At 39.7% G+C, this 18,980-nt stretch overlaps 1 protein-coding gene across 4 annotated transcripts in view; it reads right to left on the reverse strand.

Moving 5' to 3' along the window:
- Nucleotides 1–1,162: 1,162 nt before the first annotated feature.
- The window catches only part of nf1a (neurofibromin 1a), a 116,904-nt gene continuing 99,086 nt past the window's right edge, over nt 1,163–18,980 (reverse strand). For all 4 annotated transcript variants that reach the window (XM_085130731.1, XM_085130730.1, XM_085130732.1 and 1 more), the window contains 17 exons: nt 17,540–17,819; nt 17,145–17,359; nt 16,921–16,982; nt 16,692–16,833; nt 16,358–16,459; nt 16,022–16,162; nt 15,353–15,479; nt 14,879–15,010; nt 14,464–14,599; nt 11,800–11,957; nt 11,561–11,683; nt 11,346–11,464; nt 11,160–11,260; nt 8,979–9,121; nt 8,701–8,747; nt 5,755–5,971; nt 1,163–4,075 (listed from right to left, as the gene is read on the reverse strand). In XM_085130731.1, the coding sequence (XP_084986857.1) occupies nt 3,933–4,075; nt 5,755–5,971; nt 8,701–8,747; nt 8,979–9,121; nt 11,160–11,260; nt 11,346–11,464; nt 11,561–11,683; nt 11,800–11,957; nt 14,464–14,599; nt 14,879–15,010; nt 15,353–15,479; nt 16,022–16,162; nt 16,358–16,459; nt 16,692–16,833; nt 16,921–16,982; nt 17,145–17,359; nt 17,540–17,819 (2,388 nt within the window). In that variant the 3' untranslated portion in view covers nt 1,163–3,932. The remainder of the gene's footprint in view (nt 4,076–5,754; nt 5,972–8,700; nt 8,748–8,978; nt 9,122–11,159; nt 11,261–11,345; nt 11,465–11,560; nt 11,684–11,799; nt 11,958–14,463; nt 14,600–14,878; nt 15,011–15,352; nt 15,480–16,021; nt 16,163–16,357; nt 16,460–16,691; nt 16,834–16,920; nt 16,983–17,144; nt 17,360–17,539; nt 17,820–18,980) is intronic.

An 18,980-nucleotide genomic window follows, 5' to 3' on the forward strand; every position in this document is an offset into this window, starting at 1 on the left:
GGTGCTGTGGTGACTCATTTCTCCTTGCATTTGCGCCACTCATGTTTTGTGTGTAAGGGGCTAAGACTATAGGAGAGAATTTACACACTGGAAATGAGAAAACTGGATGAGGGAGCCAGTGTCAGACAACACTTTTCTTGTTCCCAGCAGCCACTTCCTTTTAAATCCATCCTAATGACATCTCACAAATCATGAAAGGCACCATGCTACGATTCGTCAGGAAGCAATATTGATGGATCCAATTATACGCCTCTGTCAAATTAAGGCAAAACATTTTGGTCTCTATTACCATCTATTCTGACAGAATGAGTATTTCAGATGGACAAATTGTGTAGCCTGAAGTTGACATAGAAGAACTGTCAAGTGTCCAGAGTTACCTGCATTTTCAGCACTCTGACCAGAAAGCTGCAAGACTGAAGCCCACTGGAACATTCAGAAATGTTTTTTTCCTCCAGGCCCTTTCAGATTGTACATCAATGGAACTCTTTGGGCATTTATTAACTTCTTGTACTTTAAAACAATGTTAGGACTTCAGCAATACATATTTCTTGTTTGATTTTGACTCTTTGATTTTATACAAGAAAATCTGTTAGCGATGGCCTCATGGAGGCCAACATAAGAAGTCACGTTTTATGTGTTCATTTATTTAACTAAACATCCTTCATTAAAGTATTTCTCTATCTCCTTTATGACAAATCTCATGATATACTGACTGAAAGAGCTACATGCACAGTAGAAAATAACATCCTGTCAGACCACTACAAGACAAGGAAAGAAATCTGTTGCGACAGATTCACAGATGTATCAACAAATGACATTAATCTTTAAAAAATATGTTTAAAATAAATTCATAGTTGTTCAACAATACTCAACTCTTTTTATGCATAGATTAAAGTGTTTTGACTAACTGCACAGGTCCAGGACACAGTGTCACTACAAATTTTGTGATCACTTCCAAAGCAAGTCATTTTCTCAAAACAGCTACAGGTTCCAACATCCAGATCAGCCTGCAAGGCAGGTGAAGTAATCTATACTGAGCGTCGTGCCTGCTTGTGTTGTCAGAGGTTTATTGTTATTGTGAAGAGTAATAATAATAATAATGGAAAGACAATAACGATAGCAATGACTGGCAGTTTAAAAAACCCAATAATGAAAGAGCCAATAATTTTTAATGATTTAATTTTAATTGTGAACAATTTTTGGAGTATTGTGACCAACATATGTAGTGAGTGGAACAGTGTGAGTGTAAAAGTAAACCATTCCGGTTTCTTATACTTTGACACCATTGCACGTAGAGACGTGTTGGGTTGTGTTTTTGTTATCTCACTTTCTATCACCACATGCAGGCTGCCCTGAAAGTTAGAACTGCAGTACAGCATCTAAAACACAACAGCATGCTTTGAAAACAGTCAGCAGTGATGCACAGTTCCCGTGATATGTAGTAAATGAGCCGAAACACAATTCTTATTATGTAGACCGTTCTGAAGCCACACAGATGAAAAGCATTTACTACCACGTACTTCGCCCAAAGAATCTGCTCAGTCTCTGCAAGTGAAGACCTGTCATCTCTATGATCGTGCGGACTGGGAGCTCTGGAATTACTTCTAAGGACTGAAACCGAAACCACGTTTTATTTCACCATTTTTCAGTAATGCTAGAAAACCATACCAAATGGAGCGGGGTATGATGCCCATTTCTTTCTGAATACCTGATCGTTTTTGTGGGCAGCTACATATAAAGTAAATGTCAAGCACTGTCAGTTGCCACTATAATCAGTCACTTTGTCACCCTCTTTGATCAAACATTTTGTTCTCAGAAAAGGTCAAAGGAGCTATAGAAATGAACCATAAGTCACAGTCCTAGTGCTTTGTCCTGCTCTGTGACCTATTGTTTTGTGTTCTTGGGTAATTTTGTAGAAAATAGTCTAATTTTACACTTTTTGGTACTGCTGTGAGCTATCAGGTGTATATAAAGATAACATGACACCTACATCTTGGAAACAGGTCCTTCTGACACTGTTGACATAATTCAGAACCAGTTTCTGTCCAGTAGATGGGATTCAGACATGGTTTTGAGGGCCGGGCAGATGGACGATTACTTAATACTCCATCTTAGCAAAGACATCTGGGGAAAAGCAGCTGATGGCTATAATCACAATTTTTTTTAAAAATGTCTGTTTTAGGCTTATTTTCAAAATCGATGTTTATAAGAACATGAAAAGTAAACACGAATATTATTATTTCAATACTGGTAATGTTTGCTGATAAAACAAAGTGTTTGTCAATAAAATACATTTATTTTGAAAATCATCCTGAATAATAAAGGTAATGAGTTTCTGTGAGTAAAGCTAATATTTAGTAATAATTTTGTTATGAAAATGATGATTGCACAGCAAAGATCACTGAAAGCTCAAAACGGCAGAGGCTCAGGACGTGAGCTACGGCCTCATTTATGAGCAAGTAGAAGGCAAGACTCTGGCTGCATGACAGTGACGAGTTTTTTGATTTTCACTTTCGTGCAGACGGGAACAGTGGCGACTTTAGTCAGATTTAAAAACAGAAGAGCACAGTCAACTCCTCTAACAGACGAAGCTGCTTTCTGGTTGGACTTTCCTTTCAAGGATCCAGCTCAGACTGCCGAGATGAAACACGCCTAGAAACCACGCTGTCCACTATGAGTTAAATCTCTATTTGAACAAGTAACTCAGAAGTTGGCCACATATTGCACCAAGCTGACAGTAATGTGTTCTTCCGGTTTGTGTGAAGGGAAAAAAAAAAGGTAGAGGTTGACAAAGTTTGAGAGTTGAGGATTATTGCCTATTACTCAATTTTCATGGTCCATGTGTAAACAAATTTAATGCTATGCTGCTAAAAAAAATACAGTTCATAATAAAATATCAACAAAAAACACGAGGACAGAAAAACCAAACAAACCCGAAAGCTCGCAGCTATTTACAGATGCATTTCTCTAGTGTTTTGCAATCTTCATGTTGAAAGACAGTTTATGGAAAGTAAATAGATGATTCGTGTACTATGATCTACTTGTACAAGATAAATATTTTCAGGCAGCAGGGTATATTGATGATTGTATATTTGATGATCGTTGGAGGCCTGTCGTGACATAGCTTGGTGAACTTGTGAAGATATGGATGGCTCGCCTCCAAGATTAGTACCTGGTCTTTGTCCCCAGCAAGATTTTAATTTTACTTTACAAATTGTACACATTGAAAAACCCTGACAAAGGCACACCATGGAGAAAACATCCACATCTAAATTAGAACTAAGGACTAGTTATACATAATCTATGTAACATATGTACAGTACTGGGAGAGGGGAGCTGAGATGTCCAGAGAAGAGGTCTTTTCTCGCAGACACACCCAATCGCCTATTTACTGTTGTCGTTTGGTCCATCTCACTGACACTGGAATATTTAGTCTGGAGGAAGGCCAAGGGACTTGCCTGAAGTCAGAGACTTCCTGTTTGGACTGTGCCAACCGAGACACATCACAGTCGACATCCAAATCCATTCACACCATTTTCCCTTCAGTTTTTTCCACTTAAAGTGTGGCGTCCCTCACGGCAGGACAGTTAAAGTGTTTCCAAACACTGTCCCTATGAAGAGAAGGAGCCTGTCTGACACCATGTACTGTCTAAAGTTAAAGATTTAAGAAAAAAAAGAAGAAAGAAAACAATTATAATGATAAAAAAATTATAAAATAAATAAAAATCAAGCAGCAGAATTCAAGTTTGCCCTTGCTAATATTCCTCCTTGTTACGAAACACACGATCACCTGTTCTGCCAAAGCAACAACCGTGAAGGAGGAACTAAAGAGTAAATGTGGAGTGCAGCATGAGGCCTGGCAGGCCTGGGACAGGTGGAGAGGGGGAGAAAGAAAGTATATGTGTGACGGGGCAGCTGTCTTCTCTGGTCGATCAGACAATCTTCTTGATGCTGGGTCTCTTGAAGCTGCCAGCACTGCGCTGCTTCTGGACCTGACTGGCTGAACCATGGCGAGTACGACCTCCACTGGACAAAGCTGAGCTGGGGGACAACTGGACATTCTCCTTATCTACACCTGGAGGAACACAGGGATGACAGGCTTTAAAGGCATTCCCTTTGTCTGGGATTGTTTTCTCGACCATTTTTCTTAAAATCTCTTTAGATTATATTGTTATTGAGACCAACCGCATATTTCTAATCTTGGGAAATTATCTAATTAAAACATTTACAAGTCTGATGAATGAAAGGTATTGCGAAGGAGACGTGGTGCAGCGGTTAGCACTGTCACCTCACAGCAAGACGGTCCTGCGTCTACATCCAGGGGCCCTTTCTGTGTGGAGCTTGCATGTCGTCTCAGCGTGTGGACTTTATCTCTGGTATTTCGGCTTCCTCCCAGTCCAAAGGCATGCATCTTAGGTTGATGCAAACTGTCAATGAAAATGACCGTCTCTCTATTTAGCCTGTGCCTTATGACTGCTACAATACATGGATTTATGGATGGATGCTAACAGTTTGAGAATTCTTTTGGTTAGGCAGACTTGCAGAGTTTGTAAATGTGTTTTTTTCTAGAAACATCTCTTAGCTTGTTTATAATATTGTCTAATTAAACAGACTTCAAATAAGCTCTGAGTTTCTTTTCTTTTCTATACTGCATTGCATTTTAACAGAACTTTTGTTTTTATATGTGACATGTATTCATTGTACAAATAAAGTAAACTGCCACTCACTGTTAATTTCCTAGTAGTCTTAAAATGTCTATGTTATATCCTTCAACCTCATAGCAAACTGTTGAAGAATCAGGTCAGGACAGTGTCTAAAGGTGTTCTTTGTTACATCCTGCACACAACACGAGGCCCAAGGCAGACCTGTTCTGGAAATAGCTAGAAACCATACCTGACAGCGGGTGCTTATTTAAGCTAAGGGTGCTTCGTGGGTTGAGCGTGCAGAAGACGGAACCGCCCGCTTATTATGAATCTGCAGCAGCTCGTCTATTCTTAAATAGACGAGCTGCTGATGTTACTGTAGCCTGGTTCTAGAGATAGAGGTGAAAAGGGAAACAATGCAAATTTAGTATTTTTTAACCACACTTCATCAGGGCTGCCAGTGTAGTGGAAGGTTTGGTAGACGTGAGCACTGCGTCAGAGACTTTATTGAGATCTCTTTGATCGCAGGAGTGATCATGTTGTGCAAGTCAGAACATCTAAAACATCACCTCTCCCATCACTGACTGCTTTCCTTTAGAAAGATGTTTTTAGTCTAACTTCGAGTAACATGAACCGAAACTTTATGTTTCTGTGAATCTTCTTTGATGATTAATCACTAACAGATTAACCTTTTTGGTTTTATTGTCTGTAACACAACACACAGATGACTGACATGAGATAACACTACTCATCATGTCCGCCATCTGTGACATATGACTATGAGCAAGCGCTCTATGTGAAAGTCTTCTCTTCGTGTAAGCAGTAATTCTAGTCCAAAAAAATAATCCTCAGCATCTAACCCCCTCGAGATGATTCATGATGGAGAAGATTTCCTGGTAAATATTTAACCCTTTACAAGAAATTTCTTATCAAACAAAAGGAGGTAACGTAGGACAAGAATGTGACCAGCTTTCTCTCTGGACTGTGACTCGGATGAGAACATTTCACTAGATGATGAAGTAAAACATGTAGACAAGGTGAAAAAACAGGAAGCTTTAATACAGAGAGTTAGAGTGACTGTACGCTTTTTGTTGTAGAGAGAGATGGACACCTGGTGAGTGCTGTGAAGTGGCCAGTGAGGTCATCGAGTTTGACAGGTTGAGGTTGGCAGTGATGCTAAGCTGGCTCTGGCTGGTAGGAGGGTAGGGGGAAGTAGGTGTCCTCAGTTGCTCCTCCCCTCGTTCCTCGTCAGCTGCTGGCAGGTAGCTGTCAATCAATGCCTCCAAGAACTTGACAATCAGCTCAGCGTAGTCTGGAATCTGGGTTTGCTGCACAAACAACAAACACAATGAGCAACGTCAGAGTCAGGTAATAAGGTCTAACAGCAGCACAGACGAGGTTCATCTTCAGTGAAACCCAATGTCGTCTGCATAACGACTGCAACCAAATCTGGCCCGTGTCAACACTTTATCGGGTGGATTTTTCAGATGGGATGGTAACATACTCTGTTTCACTGGTTATAATTAAAATTATTTAACATTACTTTACTAATTGCTTCATGAAAACAAACTGTTGGTGGTGTTGACAAAACTGCTGTGCGCATGAGAGGTTTTCTTAATTTAGACATTTGATCACCTCCCATAGACACTTTTTATTTTGAATACTTGCTGGACTCTTTCAACAACAACTAATTCGCTTTCTTCAACCTTTCTGTTGCAGATTTCCTGGTGTGCTGAAGAATATTTTTGTGACATGACCCAGTTTTTATCAAGTTTGAACTGTCAGACAGTTGGCCCCTTGAGTCTAGAATACTTTGATATACAGAGGAGTTGATGGTAAATGGCCTGCATTTGTATAGCGCTTTACTCAGTCCCTAAGGACCCCAAAGCGCTTTACACTACATTCAGTCATTCACCCATTCACACACACATTCACAAACTGGTCACGCACGGCAAGCTACATTGTAGCCACAGCTGCCCTGGGGCGCACTGACAGAGGCGAGGCTGCCGGACACTGGCGCCACCGGGCCCTCTGACCACCACCAGTAGGCAAACACGGGGTTAATATCTTGCCCAAGGATATTTGGCATGCAGCCTGGGAGCCTGGGATCGAACCACCGACCTTCTGGTAAGTGGCTGACCTGCTCTGCCCACCTGAGCTACAGTCACCCCATGATGGTCAACAAGGTGGCCAGATGCTGTAATTAATGACAAACATCTGCAATTTGTTCTTGTTTATTCAAAGAAAATGGTTCCAGAAGTCTTGTGGTTTGCTCTGATGTATCTTTACAAACCTAATCTGTGCTGCAATGTTCATTTTAGAGACAAACGGCTTTCTTCTGGAAATCTCTCCAAACCAAACCACACTGGAGTCTTTCTTCACTCGTACTGTCATAAACATTTAACATGCTACCTGAGGCCTTTAGGTATTTTGCAGTTTCACTATGTGCAAACCATTGCATGGTTTGAGTCATCGGGATGAGTTTTCTCAAATTAAGATTGGCAACTGTTTGAGTCTTTCCACTAATAAATAATAATGCCAAAACTGGATTTCTAAAGGCGCTGACACTTTCTGATGATTGGTTTATCAAGTGCATTTTATTAGCAGCACCTGGCTGCTACTCACACGCTGAATTCTTTTGGAAGGAGTAACAGTACACTTATACAGGACTGCAGAGAGGTCTTTAAACTTAAGTGCTGTATTAAAAGAAGAATGGGGAAAAAACAAGAGAACAGAAATAAATAAGAAACTAATGATATTTGGGGTGCAAAACATACACAGTCATGCCCCAAAACAGGCACAGGAGATGCGATGAGCAGAAAGACTCGGATAAACTCAAATACCGATGACTAAAAATACGTTTTAAGTCTAGTTTTAAAAGACTTAGTTGAGAGAGCAGATTTGACCAACCACAGCAAACGTCCGGTCCCCTCTGAGTTTAAAGGAGCTTTCACACCTGATGTGTTTAGTTCATTTAAATTGAACTCTGGTTTGTTTGTAAGTGGTAAATGGACTGGTTCTTATATATCACTTTAAACAACTCATTTACACCCATTTGCACTTTTTTCTCTGCTCTTTCTACACAAGTGATGAGATGGAACCTGAGGTACACAGCAAAGTGTTGCTGTTGAAGAATAATTTCCAATGATGACAGAGAACGTTTTATTTTTCAGGTATGAGGTAAAGCGCCCTGAGGCAACTGTTGTTGTGATTGGTCCTGTATAGCAAAATAAAACTGAACTGAACCAGTGTAGTTCTCTGCAGCTGATACCACTAAAGTGCAGGTTGAGGAGGAGGATGGTACAGTCCCCAGAGTAAACTGACAGGAGCACATCATTGTATACTTTTAGCAGGGCAGATTCTGTTGTGGGCCCTGAAACCCGACTGAAACATTTCAAAAATGTTATGCAGCAAATATGGAAGAAATTGATGGAGAAGGACAATAAAACACTTTCTGTGTGTGTTTTTGAGTGATAGAGTGCGTGTCTGTTAGATAGAGGTAGAACATTCATACGGCCCCTGAACATCTTTCTGTATAAACTTACGTTTTGTAAGGATATGTTCTCCCAGGATCTTAAACTGGTATGTCAAAACTAAAAAAACATTCCAGTCACCCTCAGAAAAAAGTCGAAGTGTAAACATTAGGATTCCATGCTGAACCATTCAATATAAAAATATATCAAAATGGGCAACATTGTTTAAAAATAAAATTAAAAAACATAAGAAAATAAATAAATATTCAGTTAATTAGTCATTTAGTCAACATTGTCAATGCAATTCAGGAGTCTGTGTTATTGAGTTTTGGGTTTTTTTCCGAAGCGCCATAATCCAATATCAACTTGAAAGCAGACCACAGATAATTTTCAGCCTCTCTGCTACTTTTTGGTATTTATGTATGTGCTTCCAAGACTTGATGCTTCATATTTCAACACACCAATTGACAACCTGGTTGTAGATCTGCTGTGTACTTCCTTAGTAAGCTGAAATTCTACTGCAAGGCAGCTGAAGCTGCCCAAGTGAAAATAACTAATTAACAAGAGGAAAATGTTATTTGTACCTTAGAGAAGGGTCCAGCAAACCTCCAAAGTCCATTAAAGCCAAAGCCTGTGAATTGAGAGAAAGGAAGAGAAGGGAATGAAAGTAGTGAAACATCTTCATAAAGTTAAAGAAGTCCAATCGTCTTCTTTTTTCTTAAGTTTCTAAGAACAGGGGAAGACAACTCAGTGAATAAATATCTACAAGCTTCTATCCATTTTCAGTACCCGTCAGCATCAGGTGACATAACTAAGTGCAAAACTAGGAAGGCTGGCATGTAGAGCTTGTAAATCAATTTACTTTGTAAATAGGAAGGTTGGTACTGGGGGGGTGACTCCTCATGGTACACCACACTCTGGACAATGCCGTGGACAGGGTTCAGGAGATTGATATCCTGGCACATGGATAGCACAGTGTTGATCTTGGAGTCCAGTAGATTGTGGCTGAGAGGGTGAACAGAGAAAACAATATTGGGGCACATGGTTATGTGGTTATACAAGTTAGCCTTTTAAAAAGCTCAAGGGTTTTACTGGTAATTGAAAGTATCGAGGTACATTTTCACTGACAATTACCACAAAGAGTGTAAAAATGAGAGAAAACTTCCAGTATTATAAAATCTTAGTGAAGCGAACACCTATAGCAGAGTTCGTCTGTTCTGATGTAGGATGTATTTGTTAAAACTAACATTTTAACTGAAAATATTGGTTAGAAGGCGCTGATAACCATTCAGATAAAAGACTGAGCAAGTTGCCTCCTATATGGAACAATGGCTCTTTAATGAGTCTGGGGGTGAATTGGCAAAGTATTGGATTGGAAAGCTTCCCTATCTAAGAGCAAAATGAAGCCTGGCCTACCACTACAGAAAATCAACCATTGTCCAAAAAGATCCCAGGATAATTTCACCTAATCTGAACAAGAACAGAAGACTGGCAGCAGCCGTTTGATCCTGTCTGCTTATATTGGGTCCCAGTTATAACTAGAGATGGCACGATACCACTTTTTTATGTCCGATACCGATATCATAAATTTGGATATCTGCCGATACCGATATGAATCCGATATAGTGTTTTTTAATCAATAAAACGTTTTTTTAATATCTTGCTGCATTTTGTATAAGTTTATACTCAAGTTTAAATAAACAACAACACTAAAGCTATTCTGTTATACCTGTATGTAAAAAATACACTGCGCCCAAAATATTTCATAGTTTCAGCAACACTGATCAATCTAATAAACTTAAACCTGCTCCCATCCTCCCTATTCTGGTATTTTAAAGAGTACTTAGCAGAAATATTAAGCAACCTAACTAATAGGGTTGCAAACTCCCAGCAAAAAACAAACAAACCACCCTCCACCTCATGATGCTTAATCGATGTAATCAAATTAAATTTGATGCAGGGGGAAAATGCACAGAAAGAAATTATTTTTCAAGAATAATTAAATAGATTCAACATCTTTCTTCAACAGAATTGCAGACTGCACAGATGGTATCTTCCCAAAGGAAAAAGTAGTATAGCTTACTAGGGTATATTAGACTTAACAGTTACTATATACAGTAATGGACTTCTATAGATTTTACATCAGATTAAAACTTTGGGTGTAAGATTCAGATAATTATTTATTAAAAGCTAGACATTTTAAATGAGAATAAGAAAGAAAAGTATGTCTTTGTGCCCCCTTTTCCCTGTTCATGCCCTATCGGCCCCCCTGGCTAAACTTTGCTAGATCCGCCCCTGCACAGTTACCAGCCGTCAGCTACGTAGAAAAAGATCCTGGTCTAGAAAGTAATATTAAATAAATTCTAACAACAGCTTATCAAGCTTAATAGTGCTGCTGTTGTTCAGCCGCTGGTTTCCTCTTTCTGGTGAGAAGTGGGCCAAAAACTAAGAAGAGAGACGGACTCGCGACAGAAAAGCCGATCAGCTGATCATTAAGCAGTTTCACGATTGAAGTAGCAGCAGGAGAGAGAGAGAGAGAGAGAGAGAGAGAGAGAGGCAGTCGCTCCATATATCTGTTGTTAAGCTTAACGTGGGAATGCTTTACAAACATTCAGAGATGAACTTACACACTTGCTTTACTTCTCTCTGGGAAAACTTCCTCGGAGATGAAATGCTGGTTTGCTAGCAAGGCTACAAATACACACAGCCGCTCTATCACGTGACGCATACTGCTCCGACGTGCTACGGTTATGAGCCGAGTTACGCCGTGTAGCAAGTTTTGTGAGGTGCTTTTTTGATATTTAATGGATCGGATTACATTTTTTATTTCTTACCGATATCTGATCCAGTAATTTGGGTCAGTATCGGACCGATACCGATACGTAATATCGGATCGGTCCATCTCTAGTTATAACCATGAAGACTTTACCTTTATACTCAAAAAATATCTGAAAAATTCAAAGGTCAAATTTTTTCAGGTCAAACAAAAAAAAAAAAAAAGTAAACCTCAAGATAACCAGGACTAGACATGTTCATTACTTACACAACTGGAAAAACCTTTGGGAAGACAACACTAGCTTCAGCTAAATACTCATACAGAATCCGCTGGTCAAAGTCATCAGTGGTGTATTTGACCTGGGTGGCCTGAAAAACAACAACAAGAGTGAAAAGTGAACATGAGCTGAAAAGTAACAGCATATAAAGTAAGCTGTATGGTGTGTTTCCTCACCAGCACAGTGAGCAGCAGAGCCTGGATCTTTGGGTCGGTAAGCACCTCCTCGTCCAGCAGAACATTGGACTCTGATACAGACACCTTGCGAAGGTGAGAGTTTCCAATTCTCTGTGTCTCTGTAATTACAACAATCAGGTATCACATAGAATATGTCCTTGAACATCAAACATAGAAGGATGTGCTAGGATCAATACTTTGTGCTATACTCTCACCTATCTCATAGTCGTTCTCTGCTACACGCCTCATCTTTGGAGGGGTAGTCATGCCTGACTCCATTTCTGGTCTCTTTGGTGCTTTGGAGTCTGATATGAGATGATCAAAGCTCTTCCGGGTGCCTAGCCAACACACACACACAGAAGACTTGAAATCTGGAGATTTAACACAGATATTTGGGGGGTCCTTCTAAGGAAAGACTGACAGATGTAACAAAAAACTGAGGGATTGGACATACCCAAGAGCTTCTTGGTGTTGGCCTGTGAAGGCTGACCCATGTCGAGGCTCATCGACTTGCGTGTTCGAGGGCTAATCTGGCCCATTGTTGGATAATGAGCTGAAAGGTAGCGATCTGAAACCTGAGGTGATGTCCACGGCTGAGTCTCATTCAAAGTTCTGAGAGGACAGTAACAGAACAATTGTTAGCAAGTAGGTTACAAACTCATTTTTAACCTAGAAATTCCACAATGGAGGAAGGTTGACGACTGTCCCTAATGACAGATAACTAACCAAACAGAATTGTGGTTCTATCTTTGGTCATGAAACTAAACATTGGACTACTAACTAATACTTACAGGAATAGAGCATGAAATGATGCCGCAATCAAAAAACATATCCGTACCATGATGGGAGAAAAGAACCCCAAACAACACTGACAACACACACACACACACACACACACACACACACACACACACACACACACACACACACACAAACACAAAAGAAAAGTAGATGGATAAAATGGAGAACAAAATCCAATCGAGTGTCAATAAGCTGTTAAACCAGTTTCTCAGATTTAGTGTACCCTGCTATATGACCTGTCCTGAAGTCTCTAACATTGTGTTTAACTGACATTAACAAATCAGTTACTGCAAACGTTTTAAGCCTTAATTAAAAAAATTGAAATAATTTTAACTGGCTCTAAACTGAAATGTGTGTTAGGGACACTGGCTGAAAGGGGTATAACCACCAGTTAAAAGTTTTGTAGTCATTTTAGATTCTGGATTGCACTTTAAAACCCACACTGACATCAAATTGACACTGGCCTAAGGGAAGCATGTATAATGTAAACAGAATTGGTCCTAGCACTGAACCCTGTGGAACTCCATAATTAACCTCAGTGTGTGAAGAGGACTCTCCATTTACAACAAACTGGAGTCTATTAGATCGATATGATACAAACCACTGCAGTGCAGTACCTGTAATACCTACAGCTTACTCTAATTGTTCTAATAGAATATTATGGTCAACATTGAACGCCAAACGGAGGTCTAGCAAGACAAGCACAGAGATAATGTTACATCTGAGAGATGATTATGGGTCATTTCTTCTCTAATGGTTAAAATTTTATTTGTGAAATCATGAAGTCATTACTAGTTAATGTTAAAGGGATGGTTGGCTCAAAAGAGCTCTGACTTTTTGTCAGCCTGGCTACAGTGTTGAAGAGAAACCTGGGGTTGTTCTTATTTTCTTCAATCAGTGACGAATAGTAAGATGTTCTGGCTTTGCGGAGGGCTTTCTTATAAAGCAACAAACTATTTCTCCAGGCTAAATGATCATCCTCTAAATTTGTGACACGCCATTTCCTCTCCCGCTTACGAGTCATCTGCTTTAGGGTACGTGTTTGAGAATTATACCACGGAGTCAAGTACTTCTGGTTTGAGATACTATTTTTCACAGGAGCTACAGTATCCAGTGTCATACATAGTAAGGAGGTAAAATTATTAACAAGATAATCGACCTCTGTTGGAGTAGCGGTCAGGTAGCTGCTCTGCTCTGTGTTGGTACAGGGCATTGAAGATGATAACAGTGGGTGGATTATATTCTTAAACTTAGTTACAGCGCTTTCAGAAAGACATCTACTGTGAAGAAACCTACTCCCCACTGCTGTGTAACCAACTATTGTAAATTTAAATCAGGAAATGATCAGACAAAAGAGGGTTCTCAGGAAACACTGTTAAATGTTCAGGTTTTTTTTTTTTTTTTGCCATATGTTAAAACAAGATCTAGAGTGTGAGTAAAGTGATGGGTGGGTTCTTTTACAATATTAATATAACTAATATAAATTAAGTTTTTTTCTGCTCAAAATTCTGATTTTGTTGAAACAAATTGTTGGTTTTAGTTGAAACTGACAATTGTGATTTTCTGATGTCAGAGTTTCCATGAAGGCATCTATTCACTGAAAACTGTTCTTTGTATGAGCAGACCTAAAAAAACCGAAACAAATGACTTCTGCATATTTCACAGACAGACAAAGTTTGCTACTTGTTTGAAGAAGGAAGGCTCTTATTTCCTCATTAAGAGGTGACAATAGTTTTAATGTAATACAAATGAAGTGCAGCAGCTGAACAACAAGCATTAAAACACGAAAAGCAAGTATCCCTCATTTTAACATTGCCATCGAAGATGATTACAAAGAATGCAAAGAAGATTACACAGTGCTCAAAAATACTTTCTGCCAATGATTCCTCCACAGAGAACTGTGCATGTGTGTTAAAATTATAGCCAGCCATAGCAAGTGATATTTGGGGCAGAATTTACCTGTCTGTAAAACTTTATTTTTGGCTTTAAAATTACTGTAGTGATTTGACAGAGATGTGCAGAGCACAGAAGAAAAGTTTAAAAAATAAATTCACAAAAAAAACAGGTGGTTCACAGCGGGCAATTTACAGCATTTTATAATAATCTATACATTATTAGTAAAACTATTGTTTCAAATTGTCTCATTAAAGTATTTATTTATTTATTCATCATCAGTTTTAAGGAGGCCAAGCATCTCTACACACATTTGGTGTAGCACAAGTAGAATACTATTGAAAACAGAAGCATCAGTGAGCAGACTGATGCTCTTTAACTAACTTCCACCGTAGTTTGTTGTCCTTAGTTTTAATGAGCTCACCTGCACGTAGGATCAGTCATATGACTTGAGAAGGTGTCCATAGGAACTGGGTCCATGGAGAGGTCAGAAATTAATAGTGACTTCCTGTGTTTGAGGCTGCAGCGACTTCGGACCTCCTCAGATACAGTGAGCAGTGCTGCACAAAACAACAAAATGTTAGTTACGATATCATAGCTGTTAGAAGGGCACACCCAAACCACTTCAACTAAGCAGGGTTAACAGCTCAGACATTGGTTCAAGATTAATGCTAAGATCCTCTGATATCTGAGTTAGCAAACACTACCCAGGTTTCTCAACTTCATCACATGATGACCTCAAATATCCAGCAAATGAAAGGTATTTCAAATGTGTGAAAGTGCTGAAACTTTCTAGAAGAAATAGTATACAGTAAAACGACACTGAACATCTTATGTACCAGCCAGATAGGCCACACTCTGGGTGTTGACCTCAAACTTGTCACATTTCAGATGCTTGCTGATGAGAGCCAACAGTGTGTGAAGGATTCTCACTGTCCTCGCGACTGTGGTGGCTGATGGGTGCCTGTAGCCTGAAAGACATGTATAAAACATGCTGAGACACAGAAAGACAGACGGCAATGGAAATGTCATTGTGTACAAAAACAATCAAACAAAATATAGTGCTGAGGGGGGACAAACCCACACACATAATAAAACACGTTGCTTTTCACAGTCACGCTGTGTGACTTCCTTTCTTAGATACTGTAGTTAAATGCAGACAGCCATTTTTAGACATAGCACTTCCTGTGTACATATTCTGAAGCTTCATTTCTAAAATCACACTGACGGCAGATTTGTGTGTCTGTTTAACTGTGTTTTTGCAGACTAAATATCTATAAACAAGTGTTTAGAATCATGACACACCAGTTTACCTTTGAGTAGGTGGCCCACCAGTGCAAAGTTAAAGTTGGCGCTAAAGTTGAGGCCGACAAAGTGATCCATCTGCTTACAGTGCCATTCTAAAGGACGCCTGATCTCCATGAATACTTCTTCTGGACTCTGGAGGACAAATTATAAGTTAAAAAAAGACTCCTTATCAATGGCCATGTCGATGTATGTCCTGCACACAGATGTTACTTTTGGCTACATGATGGAAGTCTAGTGTTAAATACTGAATCAAATATCTCTTTATTAGATTCTTGAAGACATTTAACATACAAAAAAGACCAATCGGTTTTTTAACTCCTGTCAGAGAAGTTCTACATAAAAGTAATGGGTGATGTGCAGTGCCAGACAATATTCTGACTGTCTTATAAATGAGTGTGTTTACGTTCACTTCAATAACCTGATCACAGAGGGAAACCTGAGAAACACTGCAGTCATCTGGTTACTTACCATCACCACTTTCTAAAGTCAAAGTGTGCCTACAGTGGATGAGCTGAAGTTATTAGCCATATTCACATAAACAATGTTCCTGGGCATTGTTACAAACTAAATTATACATATACAAAGCAAAAAGTAGATTGTCACCCGGTGGATGGTCTTTAATTCAAACAATATACAACTGCAGGAATGAAAAAGCAGTAAATAATGTTTTTTACCTTATCATTGAAAACACGCATTGTGTCCAGAGTGTGGAGGTTCTGCTCCAGCAGGGCCGTTCCAGCTGAGTAAAGGTTGACTTCATCCAGCTGCAGCACAGCTATTGCCACCCAGAACAGAGCTTTGTGCATGGGAGATTCCTGGGAGATTAAACAAATAAAGACAAATTTAATTAATATTACAATAAAGTTTTACTTTATAACAATATGATGTACAGACTTACCAAGTTGAAAAGAAAGGAAAAGATCAAACAGTTTGAAACAATTTGATTTTGAACAGCATTTCTGAAAGGTTTCCCAACTGTGACAAAAAGTAGATCTATACTAGTTGAATACCTTGCTGAGTAGAGGTTGTAGCTTAGTCAGAGCAATGACTGTGGCCTCTATTAATACTTGGCTGTTGTAATTGTCTGGCCCCTTCAGACAGCTCTCGAGACCCTGAAATGAAAAGAAGGTGAGTGAAATAAAAAGGAGCAAGAAGGAAGAAGAACAAAATGTTAAACATAATTTTTCAGTTAAATGTTACCGTTTACACCGTACAGTGAAGTAAAATTCACAGGTGCATGTGAAGCAGCTTTACTCTACAAACGTCTATGTAGACACGTGAAGGACTGAAACACACGTTCTGTTCACGGATCAGACTGCATGGTAAATGACTCAAGGCCCTCACCCGGTCTATGCTGAGCAGAGGGCTAGCCTTGCTCAGGATTCGAATGATCTGCTTGATCTGGCCATGGCTCACTCTTTTACTGATGCAGCCAAACACCACCAGTGCTCTGGGCTGAAGAGATGGGTTGTATTGGAATGCAAACCTGGAAGCCAAAGACAAATAAATACCTGTTCCACACTGAAAATCTATGCAACTGAATGAAATACAATAGAACACAAGAAGATCATACTTTTGTGCAAGTTCTGTCCACTGGTCTAACCACTTGCAGCTTGGTATGTCCCTCATACAAGCCTGGACCAAAAACACATAACTCAATCAGTATTTAATAAACTAAATACACTAATTAGACAAACAGTCAATTTTATAATAATAACTTTTTATTAAAGGAAAAAGGGAAGTAGGAAGGCAGAGAAAAAGCAAGAACATGTAAAAATCCTGATTTTCTCAGCTGACCTCCATGATTTCCAGTAAGGCCTCAGTGACGGTTTCAAGGGAGGACAGTGCAAAGGTCTCCCTCTCATAAGAGCCTGGTGAGAATGAGCGGTCTCTGTAGCTGGAGCGGAAGGCAATCACAGCGGCTGATTTGACTTTGCTGATGCCAAACAGCAGGTAGAACTTGGGCAGGGAGAACTCAGTCAGACTCAGCCTCAGAACCTGCTTTGTTTCCTCTGTATTCAACACAAAAACATGGTTCTTTTTTCAGGTCACAGTAGCTTACTCGCTTTTTGTTTTGTGTGTCCATTGTGTGCCTGCACGCCATGCAAACTCATGCATCTAGCTTTATGAAGATACCTCCCATTATTCACTGACCAATAAAGAAGAAAACAAATGAACAAACATTTCCTCACCACTGAAGTTGAGCTGAGAGCAGGTGCAGAGGGAGTGGATAATGTTGATGACCAAACCGTGAGTGGAGGCCCTGAGCGACAGAGGCCCAGTGGCTACTAGCAGGGTTACCACATGGAACAGATAAGGCAAGTGGGCTGCCACATCTAGAGAGTTGTTGAAGGACAACATGAGCATGTAGCGAGCCAAGATGGCAATGTCATCCCACATCAGGTGCTGCTCCAGTGTTGGCGTTGGGGACAGACACGTCTTGTCGATGATCTTACACATCCGCCCAATCACCTACCACAAAGAATAGGTGTAGAATCATTATGTCTAGCACGTCTTGAACTGCCCAATTTAGGTTATGTCTTAGCATCTCATTTGGGTTAAAGGTCAGGGTCAAGTCCTTATTCTCTCCAAAGCTTCGGCTCATTGTTTGCTGCATCTGCTTCTAAGCATTATGTCACCGAGTTCAAGGTGTCACTTATGCTATTATCTGAACGTTGCCTCAGTCGCATCCTTCAATTAACACCATTATTATTCATTGTTTTTTCTACAGTGGACACATGAATACAGATGTTAGCTAGCCACATAACCTTTTGCAGTTTTTCGTTGCTTATTTTCACCCATTTTTCAGAACTGAAAGTTGAAAAAACAAATAAATAAAGCTTGGTCTGTTGGTACAGGGTTATTGATGCAGGTATCACAATTTGTTATAGAATAAAATAATAACTCACAGGAGCAGGACAGTTACGATAAGAATGAGTGGAATCTAGTCCCCAATAGTAAAATGTACTGTATTGCATATGAGATCTGATTTATGACATGAAAAACTATCCAATGTTTGCTCAGAGGAAGTCCCATGGGCTCTCCCCTGCAGTCCTTGAGTCTGTGCAACATAGATTCATAAGATGGAAACTCCACGTGAGAAACCGTTTTGAGAAATGTGTTGCCTTTTCCAGCTTAATGCATCTGTGCAATAGTACAGTTACTAAGTGCCTGTGAAAGTTGTTGGGTGTAATGCATGCCTTACATCAAACACTTTATTTTCTTCTATTTTTCTATAGATTGGATACCTATGTTTTTAGAAGGGCAGTTTCTGTCATTATCAAGACTTTATGAGCATAAAGAAAAAAGAAAAAACAAAACACACCACACCCGATCTCTAAGAAGCTACGGTATTAAAGACGACTTCCACAGGGGTTAACTGGTAAAAGTTTACTGGGGGCATTACTCATGATTGTTAGAGTGAATTGTTAAATGTTGTCATTTTATGCTTGCCAACTCTGATGAAAGGGATTCCACTGTCCTTCCCCCCCAGATTCTCGAGGTTCTGGGTGGGGGGCTGTAATGTTTTATTGCAGATACATCCTATCTGGAAGATCTGCTTCTTGTGATGTTGCTCCTGCTTTTATGACCCTTTGGTCAGCAGGAGGTAACACACACACACACACACACACA

The sequence above is a fragment of the Neolamprologus multifasciatus genome, chromosome 14 (genome assembly GCF_963576455.1).
Source record: "Neolamprologus multifasciatus chromosome 14, fNeoMul1.2, whole genome shotgun sequence".
In the NCBI taxonomy this organism is placed as follows: Eukaryota; Metazoa; Chordata; class Actinopteri; order Cichliformes; family Cichlidae; genus Neolamprologus; species Neolamprologus multifasciatus.